Below are 22,222 nucleotides of genomic sequence, written 5' to 3'. Positions count from 1 at the left end.
TCTGGTGGTGCAAGGCACCAACCGGATTGTGCCCTGCATCTTCTAAGTCCTGTTAGTGTTCCCTTAGAAAGTCCCAGGATTGGGCACCTGGAGATGACTGCGTAGTAGCTTATTATCACTCTTTGCTAATTGATAAAGATATGGTTAGGAATATCAAGTATGTTTGCATCTTCTTTCAGCCTTAGCTTACCTTATCTTGGCAAAAACACTTGGCATTGTTTCATAGCTGAACACCTGCGATTGAGGGTGCTTGATGATCTTCTTCAGTATGTTTTCCTTATCTTACTACAAGTTCATCTTACCATGAACTCATAGTTCATGGATTTGTGTGTACATAATATGTACTAATAATTATTAGGCATTTGTAAGAAAGCTCTGAGAGCATTACCATGGACATTGACTGAGACCATCCTGGGAGGGCTACACACATTGCTGCCATCAGACATCACTCACTGCTGAATTAGTGCTCCCAGTAGCTGGAAATGTGTAAGCAAGATATCTTCTCTGTTTGCTTTCTTGAGAGTGTTAATGCTGCTTACGTGTTAGTGATAAAAGGCATTTTCTATACCCATCAATGTGCTTATTGCTTCCAAATACAAAAAGAACCATTGCCCTCTGGCAATACAGCAGCTTACTTTTATCATATAGTCTAATTCTTCATAATAGCATTACAATAGCATCCATAGCATGCCCTAAAACAGTAAAATAAAAAATAAAAAAAAAAACGGTGCAAGGCATACCCTTGTCTAATTCCATTAGTGACAAGAAAGGCTATAGCAACATTGCCTTTCTAGATCATTCCAGCATTTATTCTATCATGAAACTGTCTTTACCATAATGATACATTTCTCCAGGCAGAAAGTACAGTAAGCAATTTCAAAAGGCTTTCACTACACATGAAATATCTTTAAGAAACTGACAAGACAATAAAAACAACTGCAAAAGGCCTCCTAAATGCTGCCAAACTCCACTACAGTTCACATGTTGCTCCTGCTACAACTTAGGGTGCATGCTTCTATTTCCCTTGGTCTTTCCACCATAAACCTTTTCCTTTACAGGTTAAAAGGAACCTTGAAGCTGACAACCCTGCAGGGGCAGTGGCTCACTGACCTCTGCCTCCCATATATGCTTTTATTGAGTTTAGAGAGAATGGCACAAATTAGATTATCCACAGTATATATGGGGAAAACAAGTTTGATGCATACAGGATATGGATATAGAGAGGGATAAAAGACCAGGAGTAGTCACTCATTGGGCCAAATAATGGTGCAACACAGAAATGAGCAAGAGAAAAGTGATGGTCAGTAAGTCCCACATTTATGAGCAAACACACATAGAATGCAGCATATTACTAACAGCCCAATCCTATTCACACTTCCCTGGGACTAAGCCCCATTGACTATAATGGGACTTACTTCTGAGTGGACATGCATAGGATTGGACTATAAGGCAGTGGTTCTCAAACTTTTTAGCCCAGGACCCACACACCGGAAGTGATATCATTAACCTGAACTGAGCCGGAAGTGACATCAGCAAGCAGGAAAAATTTTAATAATCCTAGGCTGCAATCCTATCCACACTTACCCAGGAGTAACATTAACTATCATTGTTAAACGCTTATACATTGTAGCCTGTTAAAAGTACAGATCTCCCCAAATGCAGTCACATACCAAGTTGGCGTCAAGTCTAATATACTAAAAATAAAATATTGAAATGAATATCCCACCTGAAATTGGCTCATGACCCATGACCCCACCCACCTAGTGGGTCCCGATTCTCAGTTTGAGAAATAGTGCACTAAGGTATTACAAATCTAGAAACCATTCTAGTAAATATGTACTTGATTGTAGACTGGAAATATACCCACTGAGAATCTCAAGTCTCCCCCCAAAACAGTGATTTTATGACCAAGTTCCCAAGACATATTCAGAGCATATCACCAAGAAAGTGAGCCAGCCACATACATTCACAATATACATTATATGATAAAGGAATAATCTAGAAAACATTTAGCTGTTTTCCAGATAGGGAACAATGAAGCAGGAATAACTTGATCCATAAGAATTTCTTGTCTTTCATCCACACATCACCACTTTCCTCATGCATATATTCATGCCCACACACATGTAATATCTCTCTCATACACACAGCAAAACCTGTGTCTCCTGGACACATGATCTATAGGCACCCACATAATATAAATCCATCCCCAGTTGCCAATTGCTGTTGCTGCAGCCTGATCATTCCAGTGGCAGGGGGTTTTCTGCTTACTCTTCTGAAAGTTCTCTGCCATCATAACAACCTAGGCAGTAACCTATCTTTATTTTTGACCCTACTGAGTAAAATCAGAACATTTTAGCTTCATAACTAGTGCACATTGGATGTTCACCATACGTCTGAACGATAGGCGCCAGTGGAATATCAGATTATGTGCAATAACGTCAGTTTCTGAAACATCAACTTTAAAGCCTGTTGCTTCACTAGGGAAAATGCTCAGAAGCAAACGGCCCTGATGTCTCCTGTCAAAATTTTTGAACTGCTGTAATCCAGTCATTTTATCTATCTTTTTTTTTTTTCCTGAAATGGACGGCCTATGAAGGAGATTCTCTGTACCAAATTTTAAACTGATGGGAAAAATTATATTGATTGCATACAGCATAGAATTATCATGCCTCATAATGGTAAAAAACTGGAGAAGGTCACATGCCAAGTATCCACTCCCATGGCTGCATATTCTGGAAAGTTATTTACAGAAACCAGAAAAATAGTGAGAAAAAGATGAGAAATGAGAATAACTGTGAACGCACTGAGACTTTGCTAGGCGTGAAAATTTTGAATGCAAATGTCCATAAAGTAAATCTTATCATTCAATAACAACAACAACAACAACAACAACAGGTATTTATATACCGCCTTTCTTGGTCTTTATTCAAGGCAGTTTACATAGGCAGACTTTATTAAATCCCTATTAAATAGGGATTTTTACAATTTCAAAGAAGGTTCTTTCTTTCAAGAACGACTACATTCAAGGTGTTTCATTCCAATCTGGCTTCACATTCTGGCCTCCATCCTCCCACGCTCAGAGCAGATGGAATTGCTCGGCTTCAGCTTGTCAGCTGCTCCAAGGTCGCACGGTGCCGGTGGCCTCGAACTGGCGACCTTGTGGATGTTATCTTCAGGCAGACGGAGGCTCTGCCCTCTAGACCATTCTGAAGCTTTAAGCATTATCTGCTTTTGCCTCGGAAGGTCCTACCCTTTAGAAACATTTTCTCAGTGGAAAAGCTGCTGAAATTTTGGGCAATGCATCAGAGAAATCAAATTTGCCCTTCAGTTTTTCCAATCCTTTTGAATATGTATGTTGACAGTTAATTTTTTTCTTTCCTTCACTGGTTGAGGAATAAAATCATTTGGTCAGATTACTTTAATGTTACACTGCCTGTAAGCAAATACCTTTGCCAGTTCAAATGACAAACTCACCTTAAAAATCAAATCCTTTTTCCCATAGCGAAGCTCCTTCAGTTGGGCTTGGATCTTTTTTGACTGCAAGCAGAGAATAATACATTAATCTTTTAAGTAATTTATATTTAACAATCTGCAGAGGAAACGATATTAAAGTTCAGGCAATAGGAAAGAGCATTCTGAGGTTTTTCAGTGGTGATTGCTGTCAGCGGTGTGCATATGCATGGAGGGGGGTCAAATCACATCTACTGATGAAATGAATCACCTTTGCTGCTGTTACCCTGGTGTTTCCTGCAGTACTAAGGTAAAGAGTGAAGGGTAAGCACTTGTTCCTCTGAATTCAAGGTCACAGCATACACTCTAGCTACAGATCATGTATCAGGCAGTCCTCAGTCTTCACAATGAGAGACATTAAGTTTAGATTCTGGGGGCGGGGAACAGAAAGTTTGAGAATCTCTATAAATGGACAAAATAAGGTTGGGGCATCAAACCTGTTTCATGCAGTGGGCCAAACAACATTCATGGCACCTGCTGAGGGCTGGAAGTGATGCCATTAAGCAGGAACTGACACCATTAAACAGGTGATGACCAGAAATAAGCACATTTTTTTCTCACTTTGGAATTCATTAGTTGCAAATGACACAAAAATATGCATACCTTGATAAGCCCAGCTACCATGCGGACCACCCTTTCAGCATTGCCATTTTTGCTGATGTGTCACTTTGCAACGCAGCAGCTGAGAGGTGCTCTCCAAAGGAATGCCTCAGCAGAAATGGAGCTGCTGAAAAGGCAACCGGTGCAATAATTGAGCTCTTCCGGCACCTTAACAACTTCTCCCTTTCTTACCCCTCTTGGTCTGCCTCTTCCTCCATACCATTCCTCACCTCCTTCCAACTCGCTTTCCCAGTGACTCTGCAGAAGTGGTGCAGCTGAAAGGGTGGCCTGCATGATCATTGGGCTCTCCCAACATCACCCTTTAAGCAGTGCCTCTTCTGCTGATGAGGCACTTTGCAGCTCAGCAGCTGAAAGCAGTTGATGGGACAGCCCAATTATCATAGAGGCCAGAAAAAGAGCTTCTGAGGATTGTATCTGGCCAGCAGGCCTTATGTTTGACAGCCCTGTGATTAGGCTTTGGAGCTATCCTGGCAGGATGATTCTTCTCAACAAATTTTTTTTTTCACAAATTGTAATTCCAAATGAGTTATGAAATGAAGCAGCAGAAATTATGCTGGCAAGAATTGTACTTTATGTTTTCTATCACTTCATATTTGCAAACCAATGTGCTACATTGCCTTATATGCCAACTACTCACATTAAGCAACAGTGAACAAAAAAGCCTGTTGACATTTTCACTCAGAGATCGAATTCACACAAGCAGACAGTGATTATCATTATATGTATATTACAAACAAAAGCATATGCAGCAAATAAAACAAACAAAAAGACTAACTCCTAAGTCTAACTAGACTCTCAGTAACCTGCGTAGTATAGTTCCTGAGCTTGAACAAAGTGTGAACCTTCCCTTCTACAGCATTACAATACTGACAGCCAGCCCAATCCTGAGCTGCCCAGGGCTGTAGCAGCGCCAAAAATGATTGCCGCAACATCCTGTGCACTCCAGGCAGCTGCCGGTTGCTCCTCGAGAGAAGGGGACCTTTGTTCCCTTCCCCCAGGTAAAGTGAGTGGCTCCCCAAAGGTCGGCAGTGAATCAAGAACCTTTGTGTTGGGCTTTCACTGCCCAACACAAAAAGCAAAAAGACTGAGAGTGCAATCCTAACCCACTTTCCAGCACTGGCATAGCTGTGCCAGTGGGGCATATGCTGCATCCTGCAGTTGGGGGGCAGGCACAGAGGCCTCCTCAAGGTATGGCAATGTTTGTTCCCTTACATCAAAGTTGCATTACCCTTAGGTCAGTGCTGGAAAATGGGTTAGGATTGTGCCCTGACTCTGATAGCTTAGCAGCAGAGTTATATACCTGCTAATTGGGTAAGAGGCACTTTTTCAAGTGGGTGCTCCTTTTTTTAGCAGGGGGAGAGTAACTGTCCACCTCACCCCAGCACTGTCTGTTCTAGTGGCTGTCTGCTGGTGTTCTTTTTGCATCTTTTTAGATTGTGAGCCCTTTTGGGACAGGGAGCCATTTAGTTATTTGATTTTTCTCTGTAAACGGCTTTGTGAACTTTTAGTTGAAAAGCGGTATATAAATACTGTTAATAATAATAATAATAATAATAATAATAATAATAATAATAATAATAATAATAATAATAATAATATACCTGAAGAGGCTACCTTGCCACCCTGTCTTGGCCTGGGCTCCCTGAACCTTTCAGAACAATGATGTCACTGGCTGATGAAACATCACCCACCCCTCTCAACAGGAAAATCTCAGTTGTAATCATTTTTAATTAGCACTTAGGTTTTGTCAATTCTGAAAAAGTATCGGCACAGATACACACAGGTGTTCAGCCTGATATTCCTGTTGATAAGCCCATTCTCTTAGTACAGCTGCTCAAAATGCTTCCTGATCAGTCAAAATGAAGTTTAATACAAAATAAATTTCAAATTTTCTTGGCATTGAGGTAGGCTCCATTGCATCCCAAAGAGTATCCAGGCAGGTGTTTTTGAGATTGTAGCCCATGGTAGGGAGCTTCATCTACTCAGTGAATCCATTTCATCATGATTATCAAGCATGATTGGGTGCACATCTCAAAACATTTTTGGGGGGGCAAGGGTTTTCCTTAGCAAAGCTGGGGGTCAAACATCAGGCTTCACAAGTGCAAAGTATATCTTCGGTTGGTGAGCTAACCAATAGTCCAATAGTCCAGTAGCTAAATATTGCAACTGATTCTGGGCTACAGCTTTCCATAGTTGTACAAATGGGTTAAACCATTTGGGAAGTTGATGTAATTAATATTTAAGCTCCTGCCCAAATTCAGTTGGAGCATAATTACACTGAAGTTATAGAACAAATGGTCCATAAAGAAGTGTCTATTGCTGAGATTTCGTAAGTGTAAATTACAGCGATCTTCTGCTATATGTTTCAGTGATCTATTCTAGTTTCTTTTACCTAGGGTAAACCCATAGCCAAGCTAGCCAAGCAGGTTTATTTTTAACACACATTCCTTTTATAAAATATATTCCCCTTGGAAAGATGTTCAGCGAGCAATTCTGGAAAGCTGTCACCTCAAAACTACCACCATAAGCAGAAGATCCATAGACTAAAATACTCAGGGGGCACAGACGTAATACCAAGCACTGAATAGTTACCCTGCTTGTCATTTAAATTTCAACTCTAGTGTTAGATTATACATAGTTGCACTTGCAAATATTACAATGTATTGAAATAACATGCAAAACCAAATGGTTAAGAAGCCATATAAAATAGTAGTGAAGATTACCAGTAAGACCGAGATGGAGGGGGGTGTTGAGGCTGGGAAGGTGGAGGATACTGGCTGCAGCAGTACCGCCAATATCCTATGCCCTTTTTCCCAGTCTCAATCCACCTTCCCAGGTCCATTTGGACTTGCACCAACAAAACCACTGGAGCAGATCCAAGTAGACCCATTCGGGCAGTGAAGGCTTACCTTGGAGCAAGGGAACAAATGTTCATCCTACTCTTAGATGCCCCCATAGGATGCAGTGTGCGCTCCAGTGGCATGGCGGCATCTGCATTGGTGGTGGGGTGCTTTGATAGGATTGGACTGTATAGGTTTAGGATATAGTAGTAATAAAAGTATAGGTCCAACCTTGTTATACACAGATTTTTTTATACATGTACTTGACTCAACACGAATGGCCCCTGCAAATGAGAAGGAATGTGCTGATCCCTGGAGATGGGAAAAAATGCAACCCTTTTATAAATCAAAAAACTGTTTTACACTGTTGCAGAGAGACAGTCATGCAAGTGATTACAGGTATAACCTAATTATCCACAGAATCCACAGATTTTTCTATCTCAAAGCTGATGAGAAGGGCCCTTTAAGTTAAAGGAAAATATTCTTTAATAATGCCAGAGAGGACAGCCAGCTGACAATCCATCAATCATTTCCTCTGCAGGCTTCACTCCTCCCTTCCCCCTGAACACAAAGGCTAAATGGCAATGATTATCACCTCCATTCTTTCCCTCTCACTGTGGCTCCTGGTGAAGGGAGGGATTGCTCCTTCCTAGTGAAGCCTACAAGCCTGGAGAGAGACTGATTGCCTCTGTGTGCATTTCAAAAGGTCAGCAAGACTATTTTTAAATCAGGGGAGCAAAAGGACTTTGATTTTTAAATTGATTTGCTATAGTGCATTTTTTGCCATCCATGTGAGTTCTGGGGACAGAACCTTCAAGAATAACAAGGCTCAACCTGTAGAAGGATGGCTGTAACTCAAAAGTAATGCATCTTAGCTACAAGGGGAAAGGTACAAAAAGAAGCAGAGAGAAAATTCTGGGAGGAGGGAGTGATTCCTAGTTCCAACTCTCATAGCATCCATCTGAGCACAGCATCAATATTTAGGGTCACATCACCCATAATGTTCTGATATGTTAAGAAAAATAACAGTTTATAGAGCTTACTCCAGTGTATTTAAAGGGAGAAAAATACAGATATGAAACAGTGCAAAAGAAAGAACAAAACTAGTGCAATTAAGCAAGTAAGACAGCAAGCAAGATGCGGGGAACCGTGCCCTGATAAGGGCAAAATGAGAGAATATGAACTTTTTCTGTTTTATACATATGAATGTTTTTAGTGTGGGTTTTTATTTAATACATGTCTCACAAAGATCTGATTTAACTAGTGAAAGCACAATATTTAGCTAGGTTGAATTACCCATGATTTCTCTGATGGGGTGCACAATAAGTCCAGTTTGAAAGCATTATCCCAAGTGATTGTCAGCTTAAAAGTGGAGAGAGACATATCCCTTGTGAAATGGTGATCAGTTTTATTATCATTGTTAACACCCAGTGAACTGTTCTTGTTTTTGGAATTGTGTTTTGAGATTAATTTTCTCAACACTATGTTGCCTTGTTATTCACTGAAGATAAAAAACATGAAGTCCATTAAATAGTTATTTGAGTTAGGTGCTCCGAGATACTGTAATATTTATTTTAATTGCTCAGTTCATCATTCAGTCGCAGGGCAGCCACTCTGATTCAGCTGACTGAATTAAGTCCCTCTTGTATCAGACAGATTTTGGTGGAGCCAGGTATGTGGGGTTCCTGGAGTACAAGTCCTGAGGAGGCTCCCCTTTACATGTGCACTTACATTTTCCCCAAATCTTCCTCCCCTGTTTGTCCAAAATGTAGGTAGCACATGGAAGAGGGTTCTCCTTTGGAGAGAAGAAGCCACCCTACTGCTGCAGTGACAGAGAAATTCACCTAAGGACAATGCACTTCACCTTACATCACCTAGTAAGTTCCTCCATAGCTGACCAAGTGATATAGTAGGGAAAAGCAGCTGCTGCAGTAACCCTTCTTCCTCATACAGGGTTCCTTTTTAAAATACCCAGATGCCCTCCCTTGATTCTGTGGAAGAAGCCCAGAACAAGGTGAAAAAAACCACTGCTCCAACAACTGCTGCTGCTCCCCGCAGCATGTGGCAGTGACATTGCCAGTGCAGCACCGCCCAGGGCAGATGTCACCCCCCACCCCACACAACACTGCCCCATATGTACCTGGAGCACTGCGTAGCACCTGGAAGCGATTCGGTAGTGATGCACTGACAGCATAACATGCACCTTAATCGCTTCCAGGACCTCAATTTCCAGCTGTATGAAGTCTCGGGGAGGGCAAATCCACTACCAAACAAAGCACGGGCATCTGCTCAGTAGGGGCTCCAGTAGCACACTTGTCACCCCCAGGGTGCAGCACTGCCTCTGCATCCCCTGTCTACTATGCTACTAGCATATGGCAAGCTTCTTGTGTCGCCATACCTTTTTGGGTGATGGAAGGGAATGAACAGCAGCTTTAGCAGTCCTTCCTTGTGCTACACTTCATCTTAAAATGCCTGGATGTCCAGGCACCAGTGGGAGCAAGTCATTCAGGCGTTTTAAGGAACTTACAGGGAGGATTACTGAGCAATGGGAGGGGAAGCAGCAGCAGACACAGTGGCCATTAGCAGTGGCCCAAAGAACTCTCCTCTGTCTGCTGCAGGCAGGAGATGGAAGAAAGCTCTGCTTCATGCTGCTGGTGCCCCTCTATGGGGCCTTTAGAGGTTGCCTGGGTGGATCCCCTGGATCTTCAGTCTGAGAACAACCTGACTGACTTCTAGTGCCAGCCCTGTAGATAGAATGCAAGGACATGAAATTTTGTGGCTATCTTAAACTGATATAGCAGTCTGATGCAAGAGATATTACTCAGGGAACAGTCACTCTCACTGTGAGGGCGGTGTGTGCCTGCATACTGCCTGGATTGGCTATCCACCAATGCCCCTGCTTTTGCATGCCTGCACACACCCCTCCCATAGATGGAGTTCTGGCAAGAGAGAGGGGAATACCAGCCAGACAGTACTCCTGCACACAGTCAAGTGGAAGGGAGTGACATTCTGATGTACATAGTGGTCTGTCTCTCCTTGGCTACTCTCCAGACCTGAGAAAAGCAGAGTCTGACTGGACCAACCTCTTGATTCAAGACAGCTACCCAACCGCTTGCAATGTCTTATGCCAATCATAGCCTGGAGCACAGCCATTGACCCAGGTGCACGTGTGCTGTATCCATTTTCACACTGATGATTTCACACTGATGATTTTCTACAGTTTTTCATTCAGCTGCTCACTCAACCCAATTCCCCAAATGCTCTTCTTGTTTTAATGGTGCCCAGATGGTTCAAGAGAACACAGATACCTGGTAACAATGATTCAGCTTTTTTAAAACAAAATAAAACAAAAGTATGTGAAAGACCTGCTGCCAGCCTCTTCCCTTGGCTCTCTGACCTACGACCTAGAGCTGCTCATCCGATTACTGCGATCACACGTCAGGCCAGATCTTTGCTACAATTCCTGCCCTTGGCAGTGCATCCCGGCGCTTCTGTCCTGATAAGCACTTTGCAACAGTTTTGACACAAGACTTGCTAAATGTGACACTAATTTTAAGAATTTCAGTGTGCACAGGTCATTGCCAGGACGTGGACACCACATACGGCTGTTTCATAGCCCACATGTTTTAAAACATGAAAAAGAACGGCTTAAGAGAGAAAAAATTAAAAGTGCAATAGAGCTTGCATTAAAGTTCTTTTTTTTAATTAGTTTACTATGCACTGAATTAGGGCTATTTAAATGGAATCTTCCATTACATTCACAGATGGAGAAGTTGCACATACCAAAGGGGTCATTTCCTGGGTGCCACTCTCCTACTATGAACAGAAGAAACTTCCATTTTCTTTCAGTTGGAGATGCGGGTGTATTGGGGAAGTGGAAGAGCATATACTTTGCATCAGAAAGTCTCAGGTTCAATCCTGGTATCTCCAGGTAAGGCTAGCATTCTCTAGATAGGCTGTCTGAAATCCTGAATAGCCCCTGCCATTCAGTTGACAATATTAAAGTAGATGGACCAATGTTCTGTCTTGGTACATGGTAGCTTTCTGTGTTCTGGACCACAATGTGCAAACAAACTGAAGCGGAAGCAAAGTGGGAGGGTACAAATTTTTAAAAGCTTTTCGAGTTTGAACTGTATGCCCCTGAATGTGTTATTAACATTAGGAGAAAAAAGCTTCCACTATCAATTGGCCTATGGAAATCCAGTCCCATACTTTTATACTGTTTTTCCATACAGCTTTAGCTAAAATCTTAGAATTGTATAAGTAACCACACAAATTTCAGGCCTTTCACCCCTGAATACATCTTGGGATCATATTTCCTTTATGCATGAATATATAAGATGTTACTGTTAGCAAGGAGACAGTTCGACACACAGGCTTATGTTAACATTGGAACAGTACATTTTTCACACCTGAAATAAATTTATGGCAGGCCTCAGAGAGATGACATTTGCTCACTGGGTTTGTTGGGGTTAGGAAAATAGTTTAAATTCTACTCACCTCTTCTGCATGAATACCACAAAGCTTGCTTCCGGATAGGAGTTTGTTTTTCAGGCTTTTGTTCTATGGGCAGGAAAGAAATGTGTTTTTAGTACTAAAATATTAAGTAAATGCCTAAATATTTCAGTACAGTGAACCAAAATATGATCTTCAAATGGCAGAAAGGATAAAAATACATTCAAAATAAAAAGTAATACATAACATCTTGTTTTTTTAAAAAAAAAATTCTGGGTGACTGTGGATTCTATACTTAAATATTCATTTACAGAGATAGAGAAACACACCCTAGGCTTCCAAAATTCACTGTAAACTAAGATAGAAAATACATACTTGTACAAATAATTTTTTTTTCTTTTTAAAGGAATGGTGACAGATACACATAACTACCCTTTTTAAAAATTATTTTTCTGGTTTTTTCTTTTCTCTTCTATGCTCCAGACTTACATTTGTACAGCATAGTTAATTTCACCTTCAAATAATGCCAAAACACATGTGGACTTGATCCAATGCCATGTGTTCTAGACACAAACTAAAATAGAAGAAGGGGTGGAGCTTACTACTGGGGTGTGGGAATTCTGTGAGCTGGTGACCAACTACTGTAGTTCTGGTCTGAGGGTGTAAATTTCACTTTCCCATGTTTGAATTGTACTAATAGATGTTGGTGCTCATGGAGGACCACTACAGCTTTAATCCACTTTCAATATACTTCTATTCCCCCAGTGCATTTGGGGGAACTGTAGTTTACTAAAGAATCTGAGAACTGTTAATCCTACCCTTTACAAACTACAGTCTCCAGAATGTGTTGGGAAGAATGTGTATTCTTCCCCATATTTTCCTTTCATTTTTCAACCCTTTATTTTTAATGTACATTTATTTTCCAGAAATGAAAGCTGACTGTTCCAAGGACAACTGACCGAAAACATGTTTTCTTTTCTTTCAACAAATGCATTTCCTTGTATCAGACGAGGTTAGGTTTGGTTGCTACTTCCACTTCATCATAGGACTCGATTACTCCATACATCAGTGCCATTAGCTCACAAAGAGGAGCAACTCTGGGGAATATCACAGTTCTTTCCCACATGGTCACTGTGTCAGATTTGACTGGAGAAACACCACATGCTGACTGCAAGCACTACTACAACAAGCAGAACAAGCCTGTAGCTGTTTAGTTCACAATTTATCTTCACTGATTTTCTTCTTGGTAAGCAGCTACCTAGATTGAGTGCATTTTAATTCCGTTCATGTTCAAAATGCTGCCGACCAGACAATGTAACTATGCTCACAGATATCCATGTAAGAAACTGGCCCATTTCTGAGCTCATTACTATTGAATGAAAATGTGCACAGAACATTTTCCATTTGCTATGAAAGCTGTGGTGAGTGCTTTACTCTTCCCCCACCCCTATATTCTGTCCTTATTATTACATAGAAACTCATTAGTATTTATATTTCATTACGCACAGGATATTAAGAGGCCTCATGAAAAATCTAAAGTGGTTTCTAATGAATCTTATGTTTTTTTAAACACCATGTTACTCCAGTAGAAGAGAGTTTGCATAATTAATAGAACATTTTTAATAGATTAACAGCATTTAGGGCATTGACAAGCTGTGCAGATGTTCCGGATACAGGATGATCTTTCAGGGTAAAGTGAGATGCAGCCTGTAAAAGCGCTTGCGGGCAATTGCCTGTTTTTGTCTTTTTACAGTCTGCGTACAAGCGTTGGACTCTTATGGAGTCCAATAACAACCGGGAACCATTGTTTCTCAAGGTTAACTTCACATTACATACAAGCATATGTAACACCTGGCAGACATTCATTTCTATGTTTCTTGTTTTTTTAAGCACTGGGGGAAGAAATCATATTGGAGGTGATTTGGGGACAGAAAGGCAATAGGAGGCAATGTTCAAACTTACTGTTTCCTCTACAGCAGTGTTTCTCAAACTGTGGGTTGGGACCCACTAGGTGGGTCATGAGCCAATTTCAGTTGGGTGCCCATTCACTTCAATATTTCATTTTTAATATATTAGACTGGTATGTGACTGCATTGGGGGAAATGTTACAGATCTGTACTTTTAACAGTCTACTATGTATATACTTTTAACAATGATAGTCACTCCTGGGTAAGTGTGGGTAGGATTCCAGCCTAGGATTGTTAAAAATGTTTCCTGCTTGATGATGTCACTTCCAGTCATGACAGACCTTCTGGTGGGTCCTGAAAGATTCTGAATTTTTAAAAATGGGTCCCGATGTTAAATGTTTGAGAACCACTGCTCTATAGGATAGCAAACATACTGGCCAGGGTAAACATATTTGTGTAACCCAACAGGTGGGGAGGATACCAACTTGGAATAGAGAAGGGGCAGGTGGGAAAATAATGCAATGCCTCCCTACTGGACAATTTAACTGTCTTTTTTCTGTGCTTTTATTATTAATAATAATAATCAGAAGGCTTGTTTAAACAACAGTGTTTTCAGGCCTCGCCGAAAACTCTCAAGAGAGGGAGCCATTCTCAAGTCAAGGGGAAGGGAGTTCCATAATGTTGGTGACACTACCGAGAAGGCCCTATTTCTTGCAGCCGCCCCCCGGACCTCCTTGGGTGGCGGCACTTGCAAAAAGGCCTTCTCTGATGACCTGAGATGGCGAGCTGGATTGTACGGGAGTAGGTGGTCTCTAAGATATCCTGGCCCAGAGCAGTATAGGGCTTTAAATGTCAAAACCAGCACCTTGAATTGGGCCCAGAAACGAATGGGCAGCCAATGTAGCCCCCGGAGAAGCAGACTGATAGAGTCAAACCGCCTGGCTCCGGTGACCACACGGGCCGTGGCATTCTGTACTAATTGTAGTTTCCGAACCGTCTTCAGGGGCAGCCCCACATAGAGCGCGTTACAGTAATCTAACCTTGATGTCACCGTGGCATGGATCACCGTGGCCAGGTCTGCATGATCCAAGTACGGTCGCAGCTGGCGCACCAGCCGAAGCTGAGCAAAGGCCCCCCTAGCCACAGCCGCCACCTGGGAATCCAGGAGCAGCTGCGAGTCCAGGAGGACCCCCAAGCTGTGAACCTGCTCCTTCAGAGGGAGTGCAACCCCATTCAGAGCAAGCCGATAATCCAGCACCTGCATCGAGGATTTCCGAATCAGGAGAGCCTCTGCCTTATCCAGATTTAATTTCAGCTTGTTAGCCCCCATCCAGATCCTCACTGCTTCCAGACAGCGCTCCAGGCCCTCAACCGCCACCCTGGAGTCTGGAGGAAAGGAGAGATAGAGCTGGGTGTCATCAGCATATTGATGACACCTCACTCCAAACCCCCGGATGACCTCTCCCAGTGGTTTCATGTAGATATTAAATAGCATGGGGGACAGAATTGAACCCTGCGGCACCCCGCACCTCAAGGGCCAGGGTGTCGAACAGGCATCCCCCAGCACCACCATCTGGGACCGACCCTCCAAGTAGGAGCGGAACCACTGCAAAACAGTGCCTCCAACTCCCAACTCGGCCAATCGGCCCAGAAGGATACCATGGTCGATGGTATCAAAAGCCGCCGAGAGGTCCAGCAAGACCAACAGGGACGCACTCCCCCTGTCCAGTCCCCGGCGTAGGTCATCCACCAAGGTGACCAAGGCAGTTTCCGTCCCAAAGCCCGGTCTGAAACCAGATTGAAAAGGATCCAGATAATCCACTTCATCCAAGACCCTCTGGAGTTGGGCCGCCACCACCCGCTCAATTACCTTGCCCAGAAACAGGATGTTGGAGACTGGCCGATAGTTATTCAACACAGTGGAATCCAGGGGGGGCTTCTTCAGGAGGGGGCGAACCACCGCCCGCTTCAAGGCGAGCGGCAACGTCCCCTCCATCAAAGAAGAGTTGACCACCCTCCCCGTCCACTCAGCCAGTCCCCCCCGGGCCGCTCTAATCAGCCAAGCTGGGCAAGGGTCAAACAGGCAGGCAGATGGCCTCACACTCCAAAGGAGTCTGTCCACATCCTCAGGCTGCACAAGCTGAAAAGAATCCCACAATACTGGACAGGCAGTTGCCAAGGGGACATCATCAGACATTGTCAATGTGGCATCCAAGTCGCGACGAATACGATCTATTTTATCTGCAAAGTGTTGGGCAAACACATCACAGCGGCTGACCATGTATTCCTCCTGGACTACCGAAGGGGCCTGATGAAGGAGGCCCCGCACCACACGGAACAGCTCTGCCGGACGGCTATCAGCAGACGCAATGGTAGTAGAGAAGAACGATCTCTTCGCTGCTACCACCGCCACGGAGTAGGTTCTATAATGAGCTTTACTCCGTGTCCGATCGGATTCATCACGAGTTTTCTGCCACCGTCGCTCTAGACGCCTGCCCTGCTGCTTCATCATTTGCAGCTCCTCAGTAAACCAAGGAGCCGCTCTGAGTCTGCGGCATGGCAGAGGTCGCTCAGGAGCAATCTCATCCACAGCCCTGGACATTTCCCCATTCCAGAGGTCGACCAGGGTCACAGATGAGGCGCCAGTCTTGGCAGTGGGAAAGTCCCCCAGGGCCCTCAGGAAGCCTTCAGGATCCATTAGCCTCCGGGGGCGGACCATAGAAAATGGTCCGCCCCTGTTTTATTCTCTGCCAAAGTGGCTTTTTCTGAAGAAAATAAAATTCTACATATTTGACGCACCTACATTTGTGTGTAACGTGTAGTAAGGCCCTACCCTGAGACAACCAAAAGTTAGTATGGAGTTGTAGTTGACTAAAAATAAGTATTCACATCTCAGGGAAGGAACAAGCTAGAAGCCTGAAAGAGTCTTGGAGGAGACCAAGAGGAGTCATTCAGTGCCTCTAATAATAGAATGAGATGTACAGCTGGCTGGAATTCTGCTCCCTAATCTAACTACATAGCCCAGTTCCACTTTGGTGTTTGCATTTCTGCTGCTTAGGAGCAGAAAGAACTAATGCTAGAAATTAGGCAGGACAGACCATGAAAAAAGTTAACAGTTGGATTACTTACAGATTCAATGTAAGTAATGACAGTAGAGGTGGTGGATATGTGTTAAGACAACTTTAAGGTATCTGACAAGCCAATGCATCAGGTAGGATAGATAAAGTAGGACCTCCAGAACTCAATAATGTGAATTGTGTGGAGGGTAAAACACTGCAATGTGTTTTAATGAGTTCTGTAAGTCTGGCTTTCCTTAAAGGGTATGGTCATGACCTTCAAACCCACAAAGAGTGGAAGACTAAGGCAGTCCTTACTTTGTGCAATACAAGGCAGATACAACAGAAGAGGCCACCATTTCCCAAACTGTGGGTCAAAATCTAGTGGTGGGAAGCAACCCCATGTACACTGGATCCGATGCAATGCTCCTTATTGAGAGGCCCCAGAGGCTTTTTCCGAGTCACACCAGGCCCACAACCAACTATATTGGCCTCCATAGGCCTCAGAATGGTCCACAGAAGCCACTGGAAGCTACTTCCAGTCGAGCCAGAAGTTGCACCCGCAAAACAGAAGTTGTTTCCGGTTGCCTCTGAGGGTCATTCTGAGCCCCATGGAGGTCAATAGAATGGGTTGCAGGCCCAGCACAACCTGGAATAGGCCTCTGAGCCTTCCCAATAAGGCATTCCAGCACCACCAGGAGCATCGCGTTGTGACCCACCGTGGAGGATGAGTTGGGTCATGGCACTGAAAAATTTGGCAACCACTGCAATATGGGAAACTTCCCATATTGTGGGAAACGAATAATAAAACCCACTACTAAGAAGAATTTGGACAATAAGAACTGAAATGATAAATAAAAAGCTAAAATGAAGAATTTCAACACAAGTGGAATGTTACCAAACTACTAAATTGCTTTCACAAGTTTACAACACAATCCTGAACATAAGCACAAAATATTTTTTTAAAAACCAGGATACAGTACAAGCTTCTACAATAAGTATCACATAGCAATACACAAAAATAATAAGCGTAAAATAAAAACACTATTGATAAAATGTATTTCATCAGGTGTAGAGAAAGTCTTCCAGTATAAGGAAGTGTTTAACTTCCTCTTATGTGCTGTAGTCAATGCCCCAGAATTGCCAGTCCACCACCAGCAATGCGGTACCTGTGGTACCTACCAAATGTATCTCTTATCCATAGCAGGTGAGCTCCAGAGGGCCTCTACAGCAGATCTCAGAACTGGATGGGTTGTTATGGTCAACATTAAATTTTGATTTGGGGCATGCTGATATCACATATCTGTAACAAATGTACAAAACAGAGTGTGGCAGCCCATCTTGCATGCCCAGTGGGAAAGGAATTGTTTAATCTGCTTCTGCTGACCATCTCTCTAACCTTATATTACATGAAATCTTTTCAGAATGGAAATGCTGTATATCTGGTAGTATAAAACTCTCCACAATGGAACACACTCAATTTTCATTTCAATTGCGCTTTCATTTTTTTTTTAAAGTACTCTTGAAAAATAACCATAATTATTTGAAATAGTAATGTACAAAATAAAATAAAAATACCCTAGCCCATCCACCCACAGGGTACCCTGAGGTGTTGCCTACATATCACAGATGTACGCCGCCGGAATATAGGAAATTGAGGTGTTGTGGGAGGCAAGGAATGACAGATCTATATCTTAGATTGTATTGGTGCATCTGTGCACCAAATGGAATGGTTTAACCTATGAGAAAGGGCAGCTGGAAAACAAGGAATGTTCTCAGTTAAGTGTGTCTAGAACTGCAACCATAATTTCTTGCCAAACCTAATTAACAGCACAAGCCAATGAATATTTACTCAGAGCTAAATCCCACTATATCCAATACAGTTTATGCCAAGGTAACTGAATATAGGATTTCAGCTTTAAACAATCAAGCTTTGGGAAAAAAACAAAGAACAAAGTTTTCAGAGGGGGGTTTCTGAAGTTTTCTTTTCATCCTGTCTGCCACAAACCAAGGCTTCTCTCTAGACAAAACAGAAGAGATGAATTCAAGTACAAAACACCAGAAACATAACCATAAAAGGCTAAGCCATAAATTCCAAATCAGTAGATTACCTTGTGTACTGATATACTGACATGCTAACTTGTTTTTTCTGTTCTATCTATCAGGCTAAATATTTCTCAAGGCCAGGGTTTCTAACTCGTTTCATACAAGTGGCCAAAATTAGCATTCATGCTGCCTGCTGAGGACCGGAAGTGACATCATTAAGAAGAAGTAAGCACTTTGTTCTCACATAGGAACTCATTAGCTGCAAATGACAGAAAAGAAAATGTGCAAATCTTGTTCATATTTTCAAGATATGAGAGAGCCCAATAATCAAGTGGGGAGAGCCCAAATAAAAGGGAGTGGGTGGATAAATTGCTTCTGGGGGTCGCTTTTGATCTGCAGGCCTTATGTTTGACACCCCTGCTCTTAGCAAAACCAAAGAAGGAACAATGCCTCAGATAAATGGTATAATTACAAGTATTCCTACAAGCCATTTGGCAGATAAATTATAAATTAATTATTAGCAGTTGGTGTAATCTGAAAAGTAAAATTCCAATGTATGTTTTAAATCACAAAGGTTTGGATTCAAAGCTTCTCTTGCATGGTCAAATGGTACTTCCACTATCCAGAGAGTCTGTCAATTGCTTATATTTCCCTTCTCATTACAGGTTAACACTATTTCTCATGTCATTTCTAAGGGTCTCTCAAACCTCAGGAGCAAATTTAAGACGCAAAGAGGGTGTGGAAAGCATCATTACCTGAATGATGTTTTTCATGACCACCATTGGATTCAAGCCAAAGTCATGTATTTCTTTATAGGATTTTTATACTGCCTTTCCCCCCACCGATGTAAGCACCTAGGGTGGTTAACATAAAACATACGTATTATATGAAAATAAAATAATTCCTCCTATTTCTCTTTTTTTCCTCCTTCTATAACAGCGGTTGTCAAACTCGCAACCACTGCATTACAAAAAGCGGTCCCTGATCGGACCGGAGCTTACTGTTCAGCCGGGTCGCCACATGACTTCTACTGAGATCGGGGGACAGGGATGCCCTGGGCAGTTGTGTCTGCTGCCTGGCGTCCCGGCAGGCTGTGCAACAGGACATTCAGGCAGATGTGACTGCCAGAGCATCCCTGTCCCCCAATCTCAGTAGAAGTTGTGCAACATCCCAGCGGAATGTGCCAGTCACGGGGCAGAAGGGTTACTCCAAACCCATATCTGTCCCCCAGTCAGGGGTTTGGAAGGTCCCGTTCAATATAGAAAACAATGAAAATGGGAAGACTGGATTGTTTAAGATAAAAACTATTGTTAGAAAAAGGGGGTATTTCAATAGCTTCCCTGAGAAAGACAATTCAAGAGGAATAAAGTATTTCACTTTGAAGAATGTCAGTAATGGTGGGCTTTCATTAGGCTTCACGCTGCTGAGTCCAGAAAAAAATCTACACCAAAACAGATTAAAAATGAAACACATGAACTTTTTCAGTGACAACCGGCTGCAAATGATATGGGAATCTAAACCTTATGCATTTTATTCTTTTTGCTAGGCGCACTGTGGTGATGCAAATTTGTTATCAGCTACTAATGGCATCTTTCAAAATTATGCAAGAGAAGCAGGTTGTCGGTTGAAACAGAATCTTAATTGAATTCAGCACCTCCTGTCAAGTTTTAGCCCACGTCCATTGGAAACGCTCAGCATTTTGCTTCTTAATTAGACACGTGTCATTTTTTTTACTCGAAAAAACATTGAGCAGCAAAAGCCAAAGCAGAAGGAACTCCAGTTCACTGTTTACACTTGAATTGCCTCATGTGTCTCTTGCACAATTCCTGGGTAATGACAGCAGAGAGCGTCTTGTTTCACACACATTTTAACTTGTTCTCATCTATTACCCAGTGAAAGTGGCTCCTTCTGCAATGATAAATTGCTCCAAGCTGCTTGATGCAGGTGTTTGTGGCACCACCGAAGCAACAAAGAGTAACTACAATATTATTGTACAGACAACTCAGAAGTCCCAGTCCCAGTGCCTCTCCTTGACTTTCTGGAAGCACCTCAATTAACTTAGCCATCGGCACCAGTTGGAGCAGTTTAAGGTCATTCTCCCATGTGCTAACTGCCCTTGTTCTTATTAAGAATATGGATTGCTGTGTTGCAGGCATATTCTGCACCACCACCGAGTATATGCCTTATTGCATTTTTATGGGCTTAGCTTCAACATTTCAGGAAAGTGACATTCAAAATGAATGTTGGCCGTCCTCCCAAGGAGAAGCACCTGAGAATTTCAGTAACATTTTCTCCAGTTCTTTTGTTTCTTTGATTTTTTTTTTGGCACATCCTTATGCCAAGGGCCAGTTGGTGGAGACAACTGCTAGGTTACTTTACACCTGCTGAGTCTTCTGCTGTGCCAAGGATATTTTTAGTTTCAGGTTGATTGTGTAGCTTTGCATAGTGATCCTTCATGCAAGAGCTGTGCACTCCAGTTTTTGGAATACAATAACTTACAATAACTAAAATCCCTCTGTTAAGAGTATATTTTAACTTCAGACAAATTGGCTCCTGTCAAAAAATTTGACTGCTTGCACCTGTCACTCCATTACTGGCTGCTTTCTCTTTATTGTACTAGATCTACTGCTATAGCAGAGAGTGCTTTAGCAGTGCCCAGATAGGGCAATGGGAAATCTGGCACAGACAGGATGTTCTTGCCAGGCAAAAATGCAGAGACCCCGACCAAAAGCTGGGGAGGGGTCAAGAGGCATCACAGAACTCCAATGGTTAACTAAGGGCCCAATCCTATCCAGCTTTCAGCACCGGTGCAGCTGCAATAAGGGAACAAATGTTCCTATAACTTGAGGAGGCCTTTGTGACTTCCTCCCCACCACAGGATGCAATTCACACCCCATTGGCACAGTTGCACCAGCCCTGGAAAATTGGATAGGATTCGGCCCTAAATGAATTACAAACCAATCTGGAGAAAAGTTCAAGCAACTGCAAGTTTTCAGAAAAAGAAAACAACCTGGGAAGGACAAAACCATCTCATTCTTTAACTCCAATTAAGAACAAACCAGAAGATGACTTATATTTATCACCCTTACTTCACTTGCATATGCGGTTAAGCGAGAAGGCACATATTATTGATAATCCAATTCATTTTGTAGGATACTTCTGAAGGTGATTTTGACAGGAGTTGGCAGGGCTGGCCCAAGATCTCCTGGTGTCTGAGGCAATGTCCCAAATTTAACTGGCGATATGCCAGCCCCTGCTTCTCCCATACCCTACATAGGAAAAGGAAGATAGGTGTGTGAAGCAAAATAGGAAGCGTGGAGGAAAGGAGTGGGATAGTCTTGACCAGGGGTTCATGACCCACCTGCCTGGGAAGCCCCAAGTCTGGCCCTTAAGGGGTGGGGAAGGGAAAAAGGCAGCAACATGATCCCCAGAAATGCACTACTGCCAGGGAAAAGGAAGGTGTTCATACATTTAATTACAGCTAGCAACAGCCTCCTGGGAAGTCCGAAGAGCCAGGGACCCCTCTGCAGGGCTCCTCAGTCTTCAAAATTCTTTAAAAAAAAAAGTTTTGCAATGAAACTTTTGCCGCTTCCAGTTTTGTGACAAAAACAGGAAATGGACTTTTTTTTTTTTGAAACACTTTTCAGATGTTTCGTGGCTTGGGGAGCCCACAGATGGGTTCTCAGGCTCCCTGGACCCCTCAGGAGGATGAAACTGGCTGTAGCTAAGTGTCCCTTCCTTGTCCCTGGCAGCAGTGTGATCCTGGGGATCGTTTTGCGGCCTT

At 42.7% G+C, this 22,222-nt stretch overlaps 1 protein-coding gene across 1 annotated transcript in view; it reads right to left on the bottom strand.

Annotated features, from left to right (window-relative positions):
• The window catches only part of LUZP2 (leucine zipper protein 2), a 221,576-nt gene that overhangs the window by 119,120 nt on the left and 80,234 nt on the right, over positions 1 to 22,222 (bottom strand). Inside the window, exons 3-4 of the mRNA XM_066639890.1 lie at positions 11,475 to 11,537; positions 3,478 to 3,540 (exon numbers count right to left, since the gene is read on the bottom strand). Of these exons, the coding sequence (XP_066495987.1) occupies positions 3,478 to 3,540; positions 11,475 to 11,537 (126 nt within the window). The remainder of the gene's footprint in view (positions 1 to 3,477; positions 3,541 to 11,474; positions 11,538 to 22,222) is intronic.

Source organism: Tiliqua scincoides, chromosome 1, assembly GCF_035046505.1.
Source record: "Tiliqua scincoides isolate rTilSci1 chromosome 1, rTilSci1.hap2, whole genome shotgun sequence".
Lineage (NCBI taxonomy): Eukaryota > Metazoa > Chordata > Lepidosauria > Squamata > Scincidae > Tiliqua > Tiliqua scincoides.
The sequence above is the reverse complement of the archived record's forward strand: the minus strand, read 5'-3'. Positions and strand labels throughout refer to the sequence as shown.